Source organism: Pelobates fuscus, chromosome 2 (genome assembly GCF_036172605.1).
Source record: "Pelobates fuscus isolate aPelFus1 chromosome 2, aPelFus1.pri, whole genome shotgun sequence".
Classification (NCBI taxonomy): Eukaryota; Metazoa; Chordata; class Amphibia; order Anura; family Pelobatidae; genus Pelobates; species Pelobates fuscus.
In genome coordinates, this window is record NC_086318.1 from 70188351 (window position 1) to 70204680 (window position 16330).

General features: G+C 35.9%; 1 protein-coding gene across 1 annotated transcript in view; it reads right to left on the minus strand.

Moving 5' to 3' along the window:
• Positions 1 to 1513: 1513 nt before the first annotated feature.
• Positions 1514 to 16330, minus strand: part of DZIP1L (DAZ interacting zinc finger protein 1 like) — a 48554-nt gene continuing 33737 nt past the window's right edge. Inside the window, exons 8-16 of the mRNA XM_063440903.1 lie at positions 15139 to 15279; positions 14203 to 14230; positions 12250 to 12303; positions 11307 to 11440; positions 10830 to 11019; positions 10477 to 10660; positions 9577 to 9794; positions 2143 to 2282; positions 1514 to 2055 (exon numbers count right to left, since the gene is read on the minus strand). Coding sequence (XP_063296973.1) covers positions 1888 to 2055; positions 2143 to 2282; positions 9577 to 9794; positions 10477 to 10660; positions 10830 to 11019; positions 11307 to 11440; positions 12250 to 12303; positions 14203 to 14230; positions 15139 to 15279 — 1257 coding nt within the window. The 3' untranslated portion in view covers positions 1514 to 1887. The remainder of the gene's footprint in view (positions 2056 to 2142; positions 2283 to 9576; positions 9795 to 10476; positions 10661 to 10829; positions 11020 to 11306; positions 11441 to 12249; positions 12304 to 14202; positions 14231 to 15138; positions 15280 to 16330) is intronic.

The window sequence follows — 16330 nt, forward strand, 5'->3', positions numbered from 1 at the left end:
TTGTTTGAGTTAATTTGCACTTTAACCGACAACAATCTAAGCAGTGTACAGAATTCCCTGAAATATAGTGAATGAAAAAGCACATGACAAATTTCACTGCAGTTGTACAAATTATAAAATGTATAAACAACTCAGTACTGGATTAGTAAATGACAAGCAGTGTTAATTGATAAAACATAGCAATTTTAATGGCCACTTTTGTGATTTATCAGTACGTATCTCTCATTATTTAAGAGGCTTTCTATCTGAAATTACATCAATAAAAAAAATTAACCTCAATTTGTATTCTTGTGTGTATGTGAGTGCGTCATCAAATTTAAAGCTAGGAAACGTGATTATTTTTTGCAGAGATTTCACCTATCCTGCTGACTTTTTATAACATTTTCATGGTATGGTAACATATAATGTATGCTTTTGCTATCCTCGCCTGAAACTGTCAAAAATAACCAAAGCTCTCAGTGAATGCTTTTCTAGCAACCTATTTCATTACCCCTACTTATACCTTTTGTGTCACTATACCCCACTCCCTCTAGTATGTAAGCTCATTGAGCAGGGCCATCAGCCCCTCTGTTCCTGTGCATCCATTTGTCTGGTTACAATTACGTGTCTGCTAGTCCACTAATTGTACAGCACTTGGTGCTAGATAAATAATAAAATAATAATAAGAAGAATGTACAATGATCTTTATAAAACAAGTTGCACATTGTTTACTTTAGATATCTTATCTTCAATCATTCAATCTTTTCGTGGACTCAATGGTTATGATTTCATGAAAACAGGCTTCATATGTGAACTTCATTAGAGCATCATATTATTCATTCTGAAGAAGTTGAATATTAGAACACAAGTTCGTCATTACAGCATGTCATGTCCTGTGATTGCATTTACAATGATCGTTAAGAAGAGGCTTTGAATTTGACCAAGGCTAAAAAATAACAATATGACTGGAAAACTAACATGTATAGTAGTTACACATAAAAATATAAAAAACATCTTTTCTCTTTTTTCAAAGGTTTAACATTTAAAAGTCTGATACTTCTTCTCATGTCCACGATAAAAATATAAACTTGATACATTTTGGAACCTAATAGCAGATGATGTCATGATTTAATGTTCCCTATCCAGTTCACACCTTTAGTATAAAAAGTATAAAAATAGACTGATTACTAAAATAGATTTCCCGCTGCTTTAACTCTCTTTGTGTCCCTACCAGTGTTCAGGGGCTGCAGCAGAGAACCCCAAATATCATCTGATTCAGTCATTGTACGCAATGCCCATATTGTGATTAAACTAGAGGATTGATATCTCTGCTGCATTTAGCATATATAATATATACACATATAATGCTTTGCTGAATGAATAAACTTGTTTTGAAACAATGAGATGTGGTTACAAAAAATCATCACTAAACAAGTTTAACCCCTTAAGGACACATGACATGTGTGACATGTCATGATTCCCTTTTAATCCAGACGTTTGGTCCTTAAGGGGTTAAAATAGAAAATAATGAAGAGTTAATAAAAATATAGGAAATGGTTATAAAGAAACACAAAGCTCTAGAGCAGGGGTGCCCAAAAGGTAGATCCCCAAATGATGTAGAGCTACAACGCCCATAATGGTTTGCATGCTTTTAGAAAGACAACGAATCATGGAAGCTGTAATTTTAAAACATCTAGGGATCTACCTTTTGGGCACCCCTGCTCTAGAGTAATTAATAGTAAATCATCATGTAGCATTATTCCTCGTTGTAGTGGTATTCGCAAAGTGCAATCCATTTAGCCAAAAAATGAAACAATAAGAGAGGGAATCATCCTTATCGCTCAAAATGTAAAGACATAAAAACTGAAAACTTCATTTTTGTTGTGTGTTCTCTCCACTTTTCTCTTATCACCAACGCTCAGCTCTGATACTTGAAGAACTCCATACACTGGTGCCCTGTGACCCTGTGGAGTCTGCACTCTGTCGAAGAGCAGGTCGGGGCTTTTGCTCACCAATGCCCAGGTTTTCAGTGATGTCATCAAAGGAGGAGATTTCAGAGTCACTAAAATCTGACAGCTGTGAAAAAATATCACAGTATTATTACATTGTTTTATAGACTTGGGTTCAATGAATGCCGGAAAGACAGAACACTATCTAACTCACATGCATTTTCTCATCTTTTCTTGGACTGTTTGAGGATTTCATGGACTGAGAGTTGATAGTTTCCACTCCTCCGACTGGCTTCTGCCTTGGTTTGGAAAGTTGTTTCTCTATACTCTGTGCCATGGAATGCACAAGAGACCCTAAAGAAATAACAATTAGTTATGGTTTATTTCAAATTGAATGAAGGCTGGTCCACATGGGGAGGTTGGATGGTACCCTTCCCTTCCAGTTTTTGTTGCATCAAAAGTAAATCAATTTTATTGGAATACATGTGTGTTAGAGAAAAACAAAACATCTGTCTGTCATAATTATATCTACAGTTTTCATTCTCTCCTTTATAGATAAGTGGAGATGCAGCTGGCATATCAGGGGCTTACGTAGGAGGAACACAACAAGTCAGAGAGAACAGTGCCCTACCATCTTTAATTTTCACCAGTCGACACTGATAAAACTGTCTGTCTAATTATGAATGAAAATTTTTCACCAGGCATATCCATTAACATATACTGTAATATTCTAGGGTTTACATTACATTACTGTAGACGCAATCGTGGTATGTGCGGCAGTAACCACGAATGCAGAAAGTAATGAAACCATGTACATAAATTGCCATTTACAGTCATTTATCCCATATTATGTTTGATTAAAAAATAAATAATGGCTCAAACAAGTTGCATTATATGATAGCTGTACATTATTAACCCCTTAAGGACGCATGACGGAAATTTTCCGTCATTGCAGCACTCCCCTTAAGGACGCTGCACAATCGCGGCAACATGGGGTTAATCTTCCTGTAGTGTGTCTCCCTATTGGAGGCACACTAACACAGGCAGTTTCACTTTCACAGCCCATGTGATCGCTCTGACCGGGAGTCAGAGTGATCACACATGCTGCAGTGAAACCCGATCTGTTTCCCTGCAGCTCCGTGTGAGCTGTGAACAGCAGAGAGACAGATCGGTGCTGATCTGTCTCTGGCTGTAAAAAAAAAGTGTTTGTAGCAAAATCCCACCCCCCCCTCACCTCTTTCAAATAAAATTTAACCCCTTCCCTGCCCTTTGATCACTGCCTGCAGTGATCAAAATACAGATCACAGTATTTCACTGTGATCTGATTTTTTTCTTTTAACCCCTGAGGGTTAACTTTTATTTTTTTGAATCCTCAGGGGTTAAATGTATTTAATTAATTATTTTAAATATTTTAAAATATTTATTTATTTAGCTAAGGTGGGTAGAAGTTAGTGGGGAAATTTGGAAATTTACGGTTAGGCTAGTTAGGGGTTAAAAGTTAAAAAAAAAACAATAAAAAGTTAAAAAAACTTTTGAAAAGTTTAAACAAAGTTTTAAAATAGTAAAATAAGTTGTTAAATGCTAAATAAAACTTTTTAAAAGTTAAAATAAACTTTTAAAAAGTTAAAAATATGTTTAAAAAAGGGTGAAAATGCGTATTACCGCTACACTTGGTACAGGCTAGCGAAAAAATGATACCATGGTAAGGTTTCAAATATGCCTTTTGAAACACCCTGGGGTGTCTTCTTTAGGAAATGGTATGCCTTTATGGGGTAGCTGGAATAATTAACCTACAAACACACCTCCAAAGTGGGGTATGGACACAGCGTAAAAATTTAAAGTTTGAAAAAAACTTAAATGGCTGTGTCTCAAATGTGCCCCTTCAATGTCTGCATATACCTGGCAAAGGTACATATGGGGGTATTGCTGTGCTCAGACGACATAGCTGAGCAAGATAGGAAGTATTATATAGCCGTAGCACACATAAGGTTTGCAAAATATACAGTACAAATTCATTGTGTGTGTAAAAAAGGCAGTAAAAAATGCTTATTACCACTACACTTGGTACAAGCTAGCGGAAAAATGATTTCACGCTAAGGTTCAAAATACATCTTTTGAAATACCCTAGGGTCTCTTCTTTAAGAAATGGTATGCCTTTATGGGGTAGCTGGAATAATTAACCTACAAACAAACCTCCAAAGTGGGGTATGGACACAGCGTAAAAATGTAAAGTTTGAAAAAACTTAAATGGCTGTGTCTCAAATGTGCCCCTTCAATGTCCGCATATACCTGGCAAAGGTACATATGGGGGTATTGCTGTGCTCAGATGACACAGCTGAGCAAGATAGGAAGTATTATATAGCTGTAGCACACATAAGGTTTGCAAAATACACAGTGCAAACTCACGGTGTGTGTCAAAAAAGCAGAAAAAATGCTTATTACCACTACACTTGGTACAAGCTAGCAGAAAAATGATCCCCCACTAAGGTTCAAAATATGCCTTTTGAAATACCCTGGGATGTCTTCTTTAAGAAATAGTATGCTTTTATGGGATAGTTGGAATATATAGCCTGCTAAAAAACTTCAAAGTGGGGTAACAACACAGCATAAAAATTCAAAGTTTGACAAAACCTGCAATGGCTGTGTGTGAAATGTGCCCCTTCAACGTCCCCATATAACTGGCAAAGGTACATATGGGGGTATTGCTGTACTCAGACAACATAGCTGAGCAACATATAAAGTATTATAAAGCCATAGCACACATAAGGTTTGCAAAATATACAGTACAAACTCACTGTGTGTCAAAAAGGCAGAAAAAAAATGCTTTTTACCACTGCACTTGATACAAGCTAACGGAAAAATTATCCCACGCTAAGGTTCAAAATTTGCCATTTGAAATACCCTTGGGCGTCTTCTTTAAGAAATAGTATGCCTTTTGGGGGTAATTGGAAAAAGCAGCCTGCTAACATATTTAAAAATAGAATACGGACCAATTAAAACTCTCCATGTAAATTCACACTTAAAAACCTGAACTTATCACATCTCTTTCACAGCACTGTAACTTCACAAAATAGTGTCTGGGTCATATATTGGGCATATTGTTTTACTCAGAAGAGGTAACTGAGCATACTTAGGGGGAATTTATGACAGTGGCACTTATCAAATGTAAGAAATACCCAGCGAAAATGCAACATGTATGTAAAAAAAAAATATTTTTTTTTTCTCACCACAACATTTGAAATAAATTGGTGAAAACATGGTGGCAAGTTAAGGTATAATATATGCCTAATAACATACCCTTGGGTGTCTGCTTTCTCAAATGGAAGGCCTTTATGGGGTTCTTTGAACAGTCAAATGGCTATAATGCCACAAATTCAGACATATGACCATCTATGAAAATTCCAACTATAGAAACTGAAATAGCATGGTCTCCTATATGGCACTGTAGCTTCACAGAATAGGGGCAAAGGTATACAATGGGGGTATCGTTGTACTCAGCAGATGTAGCTGAACACAACATGGGGTTCTGTACAGGGATAGCACACACTAGATTTACGAAATACACATTACAAAAACCTTGTTATATGTGAATATGCCAAAATAGAGAAAAAACACAATTTTACTCCAATATTTAGCAGAGATTGGCGGTGAAATGGCTACGCAAAAAGTGTCAAACTAACCTTAGGTAAATAGCCTGTGATGTCTACTTTATATAAATATATACTTTTGTGTGGCAATTTTGTTTCCTGTAATGGGTATTAAACTTCCAAGACAAACATACCAACTTCTAAAATTGTTTCACATTGAAATGTTATTTTAGACCTTGTAGTTTGTGACCTGTAACTTTCAAAATAAACTGAAATCCTACACATATTATGTACTTTGTAAATCAAGACACATAAATTAATTGATTTTGAATTACTTTTCCTAAGCTGTACATATTATGCATACATTATTATTGCCAAAACGTGGGGAAACAAGCGTTTTTTTAGTTTTTTCCACATTATTTTGCATTTTTTTTGTAATAAATGAGAATTTATACATGTATAGGTCACATCAAATTAAAGCCCTTTTTGTTGTCTAAAAAACGGTATATAATATGTGTTGGTACAATAAATGAGAGAGATGCAAATTGCAGTTGAACACAAACAGCAAAAAATGCAAAAAGGGTATGTCCAGCTTCTGAAGCTGTGTCCTTAAGGGGTTAATGGGGTTATTTACTAAAGTAAGAATTTAAGTGTATTTCAAATTTAAAGCCCGAGTAGCCAGACTGAAAGCAAAGTTGACTGAAACCATTTTTACAATACCTCTTTTATTGGACTTAGATAATACTTAAAATACAAGCTTTTGAGAGTTTTTCACTCTTGCTCAAGTCTGAAGCAATATTGGCCAATATGATAGAGACTAACACTGAAAACGACTGATGTTAGAGAAGGAGAGGGGGTGAGAGCGAGGTGTCAGATGTCATAAATAGCGGAAAATGTGTCTGAGAGTGAAAGGTGCAGATTGGTTGAGAATAGCTAGAACAATTAAATAAACAGAGGAGAGTCAATAATCTAATTTAAACCAGCATAGAAAAGCACACAAATATACAGCTGCATATATTTGTATACATACATTGCGCAAATATAAGTAAAACGAGAGTATTGAAAAAGGAATGTATGAGACATTAAGATGTGTGTTTATATAAAGTTTTAGTAGTGTGAAAGCCAGAATCTACATTAATCCTTTAAGGACGGAGGCAATTGTACATGTTCTGATCAAAACAAAATGTAAACAAAAAATTTAATTTGACTATATGTCTGTTCAACCGTAATTCATCTCTTTCATATTAAGTGCACCCACACTTATTATGTATAATTATGTTCAGGAGAAAAAGGGCTTTCATTTCATATAAAACATTTAGCTATAAAACATAGATTTATAGGAATAAAAACTGAAGAAGCGTGATGAAATTAAGAAATGTTGTTATTTTCCAAGTTCTGCGTGGCATTTTAACTGTGAATGTCATAATACTGTTTGCTTTTACTGCAATAAAATACACATTCGTTCAGCGATGTCTCATGAGTACAGGAGTACCCTCCATGTATACAGGTTTTATGGGGTTTTGAACAATTACATGGTCAAATATAATATATAATGCTTTATCCTTTCAAGGTTTTAAACAATGAATTTTGCCAGATTGGTTAAGTTGCATTTGAGACTATATATATATTTATTTATTTATTAAAGGTCTACATGTATATTTATGTAATTATTTATGTAATATATTTTATATTTTTATTCAATTATTATTCAATTAAATATATACAGATATAAATAAAATAGATTTTCTCACCCCTCCTGGGTGGTATGTTTATTCTTCATTCTTGGGTCCTCTACCAGAGGCCTGGGAGTTTGAGGGTTCTGCGCAGTATCTTAGCTGTTCCTAGAACTGCCCTCTTCTGGAGAGTGATCTCAGATGTCCCACCTGGAATCTGTTGAAGCCAATGCCCTAACTTGGAAGTCACAGCCCCGAGTGCTCATATGACAGCTGGAACTACTATTGCCTTCACTTTCCACATCCTTTCTAGTTCTTCTTTCAGTCCTTGATATTTCTTCACCTTCTCATGTTCCTTCTTCCTGATGTTATAGTCACTGGGTATTGCCACATCCACCATGATTGCAGTCTTCCGTTCCTTGTCTACCACCACGATTTTGGGTTCGTTGGCCAGCACTTGCTTGTCTGTCTGGATCTTGAAGTCCTACAGGATCTTAGCCCTGTCATTCTCAACTACCATTTGTGGTATCTCCCATCTAGGCAGATCCAATACATATTCTGTGCAGATGTTTCGGTACACAATCCCAGCAACTTGGTTGTGTCTCTTCATGTATGCTGTTTCTGCTAACATCTTGCATCCTGCTACTAGGTGCTGGACTGTCTCAGAGGCCTCTTTACACAGTCGGCACCTTGGGTCTTGCCTGCTGTCGTAGACTCCACTTTCTATTGACCTGGTGCTGAGGGCCTGTTCCTGTACTGCTAGGATTAGTGCCTGAGAGCTGTCTTTCAGTTCTGTCTTTTCCAACCACTGGTATGATTTTGTAATGTGAGTCATATCCACTATCTGCCGGTGGTACACCCCATGGAAAGGTTTGTCTTGCCAAGGAACCTCTTCTTTTTCTGCATCCTCTATCTGTTGAAGTCCCTGGCATTCCCCTAGCAGTTCATCTTTGGGATCCATTTTCATGATATACTTGTGGATGCTCTGTGTTTCATACAGGACTGTGGCCTTGACACTCATCAGGCCCCGAGCTCCTTCCTTCCAGCAGGTGTACAGTCTCTGGGTGCTGGATTTCGGGGTGGAATCCTCTACTCATAGTGAGTAGTTTCATGGTCTTGACATCCATGGTGACCAGTTCTTGGCCAGGTTATTATTACAGCTGGGTGCCTGATGACTGGTAGAGCAAATGTGTTGATGGCTTGGATCTTGTTCTTGCCATTGAGCTGGTACTTCAAGACCTGTAAGACTCTTTGGAGGTACTTGGATGTTGCTATCCTCCTTACCATGTGTTTGTGGTACCCCCAGATACTTGTAGTTGCTCTCTACATCTTCTATTTGGCCTTCAGAAACTTCAACTCCTTCTGTCCTAATCATCTTCCCTCTTTTTGCTATCATCTGCCTGTACTTCTCTAGTCTGAACGACATTCCGATGACCTTGCTGTATATCCTAGTTAGGTGGATCAGTGAGTCAATGTCCAGCTCATTCTTGGCATACAGCTTGATGTCGTCCATGTAGAGTAGGTGGCTGATGGAAGCTCCACTCTTGAACCTGTGTCCGTATCCACTCTTCTTGATGATCTGACTGAGAGGGTTGAGGCCTATGCAGAACAGCATTGGGGATAGCGTATCACCTTGGTATATGCCACATTTGATGTTCACTTGAGTTATTGTACTGAAATTGGCTTCTTGGGTTGTTTTCCACTTGCCCATCAAGCTCTTGATGAAGGCTCTTTTTGTCTTGCTGACCTTGTAGAGAGCCAGCATTCCAGTATACATGTGTGTGGCATTGTGTCATCTTTCTTGTAGTCAATTCAGGCCGTGCACAGATTGCTCTATCTGGTCCTAGAATCATTTGTGACTGTTTGGTCTAATAGTAGTTGGTGTTTTGATCCTCTGGTGTTGTTTCCAATCTCCTTCTGAGTATTGCTCATATATTGACTCATATGCCCTTGGATCTTGGAGGCTACGATGCCTGACAGGAGTTTCCATGTTGTGGGGAGGCAGGTTATTGGTCGGTAGTTGAATGGTGTTGTTCCCTTGTGAGGGTCTTTCATGACCAGTATTGTTCTGCCTTATGTTAGCCAGTCAGGATCGGAGCCTGAACAGGGCTACTATATATACAACAAATATATATAACAACATTTTTTTTTATTTTACAGGGGGGGCTGTCAGACTGCCTGACAGCTCCAGTGCAGGCACAGCATGGCCATGTGATTGCTCTGCACAGGGGTCAGGCAGTCCCTCAGACCAGGATCGTGGTGGCAGGTATGTATCGCAGGGGGATAAAAGTACTTTATTTATAAACTGATACCAAAACTATAAGCAAAGTGTTTAGTAACCTGTACAGAAGCCAATCTCCTAGTTTGTTTCAGGTGTAGGATTCTAACCTTGGTTTGTCTTCGTCGTTGAAAAGGTCACAGATCTAGGACTTGGTTTCTCAGGAGAGGTGTCTGAGTCAAACAATGAGTCGTCATCACTAAATGTTTCCATCTGCTTCTGTTTTCTGGGAATTGTCTGAAAGTTTTGGGTTGCTTTGCGTTTTGGGGTGTTAAAAGACGTGGGGTCTGCCATGGAGGAGTCATCTTCTGACGTGAATGGAGGAGTCCTGATGGAAGGCAGGAAAAGGTTATTAAAGTGTTCAATCAAATTGAAAATGGTACATAGTTGCAATTTATAGTAAAAAGACAAACTGCAAAACACACCAGCACCTGTGAAACAATTATGGACTACAGGGCTTGTGGTAGAGGTGAACAGGTTTAAACCAGAATCGGTGGTGGCCTGGACCATATTCTATGAGTATGAATAATGTGTGCTAATGTAGTGACTTCTGAACATCAATTTGTCATTGCCACTCTGAACTGCTGTGCGCCTGCATTTTGGGATACTGTAAAGTGACTCAGGTTGACTACAGCTATGTTTATACAAGAGAGTTTTTTCCTTTATTACTTTTATATAACTGTCCCCTTTCTCTATTCTATGATTTTCAATGGAGGTGTTATCCCTTTGACTCACATAAGAAGAGTTTAGATTTTGCTTTTTATTTTTGATTGCTTTATAACATACAGGAAAAGTGCAATTTCATTTGTTAATAAAAAGAGTAATAGTATTGTGTGATTTTTTCAGATTGATTATAAATTGTATGTACAGTTTACAAAGATGTTTTAATAAAAGCTAAGTTTTATTTTGCTATCAACTTTTTCTGTATTTTATTTATTTTATACCTGAACAATTAAAATTGTTGAATACAAGGACATAAGAAAATCAACTATACAGACAGTTTAGCTCACCTTGGTGGTATGGATGGAACAACACTGGTAATTCTAGATTCATTCTGCTGTCCCATCATTCTCCTTCTTGGAGAAGGCACTGGTGCCTTGGTGATAGGCTTATGAGATTCAACTGTGACCATATTCCTGGATTGCATCGCCTGATCAGGAGGACGTATGCTGCGTGGACTCTTTGGATTCCGAGCTACAAACCGGATTTGAGATTTGTTTTTATATGAGTGACTATTATCATGATATATCTAGGACATATGCAAACCATTCATGATACATTTATTTTATCGTGGAGTAAATTATAATGCATACATATTTTAAAGTGCATTTTTTGTCAGACATTTAAAATATTATCTTCTTACGTGAGAGGTTGGTAGGGCTGAATTGAGTGTCTTCATTCTTCCTCCATTGTTTAACCCGCCTGGTAAGAACTTTATTTAACTTGGCTTTGATTGTTTCAATTTCAGGGTATTTATTGATTTTTTGCTGAAGTTGTGTTGCCAGAAGGGCTTTGAGACTCTTATAGGTAGCTAGCGGAACTCCCTTTGCACCCTTCGTAAAAAATTAGAAAGAAATAAACAAATTTAAAAAAAATTATAATTTGGGTCATGTACTTCATTATTAGTTTACACAATGCAGGTATGTCCTTTAAATGATAACATAACTCCCATTTTATTTTGTGGTTTGTTTTAAAGCACTGCATCATCTGATGTTGATCTCTCATTCCCAAGGGCAATGTGTAACTTCAAAGGGTATATTTATTCTTTTAATATCCAAATATTCTCATATACCAATTAAAAAAAAAATGTGAGGAATATGATCTGTTACAATTAACTCACCTTTTTGACACCAATACTTTCAAGCTTCTCTACTAATGTTTCTTCCAAGATATTGCGGAACTGTCGGGCAGAGTTTGGATCACTTCTTAATGCCTCAATGATTCTCAGGTTATGGTCTGGATATTCATCTATGTCTGTTATTGTATTGAAATATTTAGATTAGAATATCATATGGTTGTTGCTTAGATGGATGTCTTTGTGTGTCAATAACATTACCTCCCATTGTTCCTTAAGTAGTATTTACATAGTAGTGCTGAAAACTGTTTCACAGAGGTATCAATATTGATGCTTTTGCTATTTTCTTATAGCCATTTCCCATTTTGTGAAGCCCATTTTGTGCCGCACACCACAGTCATATTCCTTGGTCTTACCCATTGTGATGAAAGACTAAGTGAATTTGATCTATGTGTTACATCATACTTCTACCCCTGTGAAATAGGAAGTGATGGTTAAACTATTTCCTGTTCCTAATCACCCAGGTGTACTAAAAATGTAAAATACCAATGGGAAAATACTTAAAATAAAGTTTTCTCCTATAAATTCATAAGGGATCCAGTAATTGTGGCACACATATATTTAACACATATTTTTTTTGTTGTGTTTGACATTGTTTCATATCCATGAGAGCAGATTATCTTTATTTATTTATTTTTTGAACAAATGATCACAATTTTCACAGCCTTTTTTGCTCATATTTACCAATTTACCAAGGTACCAATATTCGTGGATATAATAATGCTGAAGGCTGATTATTGAAAACTTTAACAACCTAATGTTTAGTCATGTGGAAGCATCTTCTTTCAAAATAAAATGCCTATTTTTGTTAAATAAAATATTTGTTAAATAATAATAATGTTTTTTGGAATGTAGAATGATATTTATTGCCTAATATATTAACATGTTATCACTATTTGCAGTAAGAGTCTGTATAACTCATACATACCATCTTCACTCGATTCCTCTTTCACGCCACCTACTGGCAAAACCACTTGCGGCACTGCATTAAAAACACAAAATAGAGCAGATTATACACACACACAAAACAACCCAATTTACAACAACTTAATGACAAATTATGTATATAATATATCATTCTATAACAGAAACCTCTAAGCAGGATTTTTCCACCACTGATATAATAATGTGAGGTTAAATTAATTTTGTGTAACATACAGAGTACATGCATTATAGTGTCTACAAAGTGCAAACATCTACACTCATGTTTTCTTTTAATTAGGCTGTATTAAATGGAAATTAAGTAATATAAATATATTTTTTTTAATATTGAAATACAGAGATAAGCTTACATATGTATGTAAACTTTTAAAGAAAACTGTCCCTTTCCAAGATTTTTTAAATTCTGTTTATTTATTCTTTATATTTAACAAATATTTGTTTCAAATAAAATTTGAAAGCTGTCTTGGAACGGAGTGCTTCCTTCTCTTTGCTCTCTGTTAATCATTGTTATAAACTCTGCGCTTTGCAGATTTCAGATAACAAAAACCTCCATTTAGTATTGTTGGATAAGCTAACGATTTAATATGTTGGATTAACTTTTAAAATGACTTAATATTAAGAAAAGTGTTTTATTTTTCTAATATTTTGATATTTGTTATTATTATACTGATATGTTTTGCTATGAGTTTTTTTTATATTTTAAAATTTTGAAAAAAAATCATCTGAAAAGTTTACCCCAAAATACTAGATGTTGAAAATATAGATAGAGGGCAATAAGACAAAATTATGGGTGAGATCTATTATAAGTCTAGTTTTTCAGTCTAATTTTCAGATCCTTTTTGGCACAATTTCATAAATCTGTTTTTTTTTATATTTTATCTTATGTTCTATTCATTTGTTTACTTTCATCCATTATGTCATATGAATATATGGCAAAACAGTGGTGGAATTTTGCTTCCACTATAAAACTGCTTCACCGAGCTAAAGCTGTTTTGGTGACTATAGTGTCCCTTTAAGGTTTTATTTTTCCATTTTAGCTAAAAAAAATCTGTAAACGTGCATTAAACAAATTCAGAAACACACCTCAGATGTATTTAATAAACACTGAAACATAACTTCCAAACAGAAGCTAGAATAGCCAAGCTGTGACTATAGTCGACTTGTAAAACCATTATAAATAAATAATTCGGGACCGGAATTGCAAAATCTGTACTTTGCAAAATAGTGCTAGCAATGTCCGAGTTTTTCAGTCTGAATGTTTGACAAAGGGCCATTTGGCCATTCGGACTTTAGTGAATAACCCTATAAGTTTTACTTTACTTTACTTTAAGATCTTTAGTTAGTAAAAAAAAAATAAGCCTTTGTAACTTGACAGAACTGTGCTAAAATACACACACACAAAAAAAGAAAGAAAAACCTCCAAGTTTTAAACTTGACACAACTGTGCTGAAATGCACACATAAAAAAGCAAGCAAACTACAAGTAGTAAAAGAGGGCTTGAGAGTAAAGTTCTATTCAAAGAAAAAGGACATTCATACGCTTGTAAAGCCAACTAATCACACTGTATCCTCAGGCAAGTCTTATTTTTGTAAGGTTGCGTGGTGATGTAATTGTACACTCTTTCTCGTGTACTATGCTAAACTTTCATGTACTACAGACATGTTTGTTTTATTAGTTTTTTTTTCCATTTTTTATACTGGAAGAATGTTGGCCATAAACAGCCAAACTAGTTCAATATTTTCTGCAAAAAATAACATATGTTGGAAGATGTTAGAAGGTGTTAGTTTGGAAGTCAGCCCGAAATCAGTACAAGTAATTTTCAATCAGTGTGTTTCTGATTTGATCTTTCAGTTTTTCTGGCAACTAGCAAATTCACTTAATATTTCATTTCATGCTTTCACAAAAATCCATTATCACATAAGTGTAAATGCTCTCTTACCTTCTCTGCTTGTACTTAGATCCATTATCTGTCAGATAAAAAAAAAAAGAAAAGCAAACATGAATGAAACATGAATTATTGGAAAATAATGCCAATGATGGGTCTAGAGACATCATTTTAATATGCAAAACAAAAGGTGCCTCCAAAGCCTCACACTTTCATCCCCTCCAATCCAACGTGCGGTATTTCCTTTGCTTTGAAATACTGCTGTAAAGGATACCATGACTAAGGTTGCTGTGAGTTGTAGTTTGGTTTAGTTTTCTACAGTAGAAAGCTGACAATAGTGCTGTAACTTGCTGTGTTTAGAAATAATTAAAATAAAAGAGCTTAAAATGTTAAAAATAATATGTCAACGGGAGTGACATTTATATGTTTGAAACATGCAACTTCTGATATAGCCAGTAATTTTGGACTTGTAATATGTAAAACTGAATTTTTGTGTGTGTGTTAGCTGTCCCTAACTCTCCAGATTCCTTTCGGATTGAGCACCCCGTCTCTCCACTATAGGTGCCCCTTTGGAGATGAACACATGAAAGCATAAATTTGAGGAGAATCTCTGAAAGCAGTTTTAGCAGTAAGTATTGCAGTCTGCATGTTTATCACCCATGTTAAAATTAGGGTAGGACCCACCGATAGTGGGGTACTGTGGCGTAGTAGTGGGCTTAATACAATATGACCATATAGATAACTGAAACCCCATTTTGGTTTGCTAAGATAGGTGCTTTATTTTTATTTTTAAATTCTTTATTTTATTTTTTTTAATTTTATCAGTTAACATATCAAATAAATTGGAAACGTTAGTACAGAATTGCTGAATTATTGCTTTTCAAATCTGCAATATTCTCATAAGCTTTGTTTAATAAACTAACCCTCATAGTCTCCACATTTAAGTGCTGTGTATAAAACGAGTATTTTGCAAGTGTATTTAATACATACCATTTTCTCTTGTGACTTTATGAGTGTTTTCTGATTCTGTATCTTAGATTTGAGGGTTTGTAAATGTGTCTCAAACTGCTGATTTGCTGACTGCTGATCATTTGACATAGCAGCTCTCAGTCTTTTATTTTCATTGAGAAGCTTTAGTAAAAAATAAAAAATACTATAAATATGTGACAATAATATCACAAACTATTACAGCAGAAAGGATAAAAAAAAACCAAAACAAACAAGGACGTTAAACAGGTTATATTGCACAAAACAACATTTGGTGTAATCTAATCCCACTGTGTGTAATACTAAGGACAACTACTGGATCTGTATACGGAGGTGCCATGTTTTTTGATTAAATGTGGTGCTCAAATAGGTAGCCAGACCACTTCATCTCATTAAAGTGGTCTGGGTGCAGTGTTCCTCTCCCCTTAACCCTTCATGTGAAAACATTGCCTTTTTAGAGAAACTGCAATGTCTGGCCTGGCTGGACTTCCCCTGAACAGGTTTAAGGGGTCTTGCTGATGGTAAGTGACTTTAGCGGAAAGAGAATTAGCTCAGTGAACCAACGCTGGACGTCCTCATGCTGTACATGAAAACATCCAGCATCTTGCAAATCTCCATAGAAAAGCAATGAGCCAATGCTTTCCTATGTAGACGGCCTGATTCTGGCCACACATGTGCGTCACGCTGACGTCAGAATCAGGTAAGTGTTTAAAGGGTTAATTAACCCTTTTATTATTATTGCTATTTATAAAGCGCCAACAGATTCCGCAGCGCTGTACAATTAGTGGAGAAACGTACAATATACACAGACAAATACAAGAGGTAAGAGAGCCCTGCCCGTAAGCTGATACCTAGCCATTGGAGTTCTTTTATACAAAGTGCTTGGCTAGATGGCCCGTGAGCTTACAATCTAAAGGAAACCATGGGGATTTATGGCTGGGGAAGGGACTAGAATGGTGGGGGGAGGCAAAGGAACACTGTCGTGTTGGAATACTGTTTTGTATTTCTAACACTACTGTGCTCCTCAAAACAAAAATAATTTTAGTTAGCAGGCAAATTCAAAGCAACCCCATCTCTTGTATGTGTAAAGATTCTTAACTGCTGGATTTTGGTTTAACAATCTTCAAAGGTGCCGTTTCACAAATGCAAATTAATATCACACCTGTTGTAACAAACAATTGATGTGGACTCTACG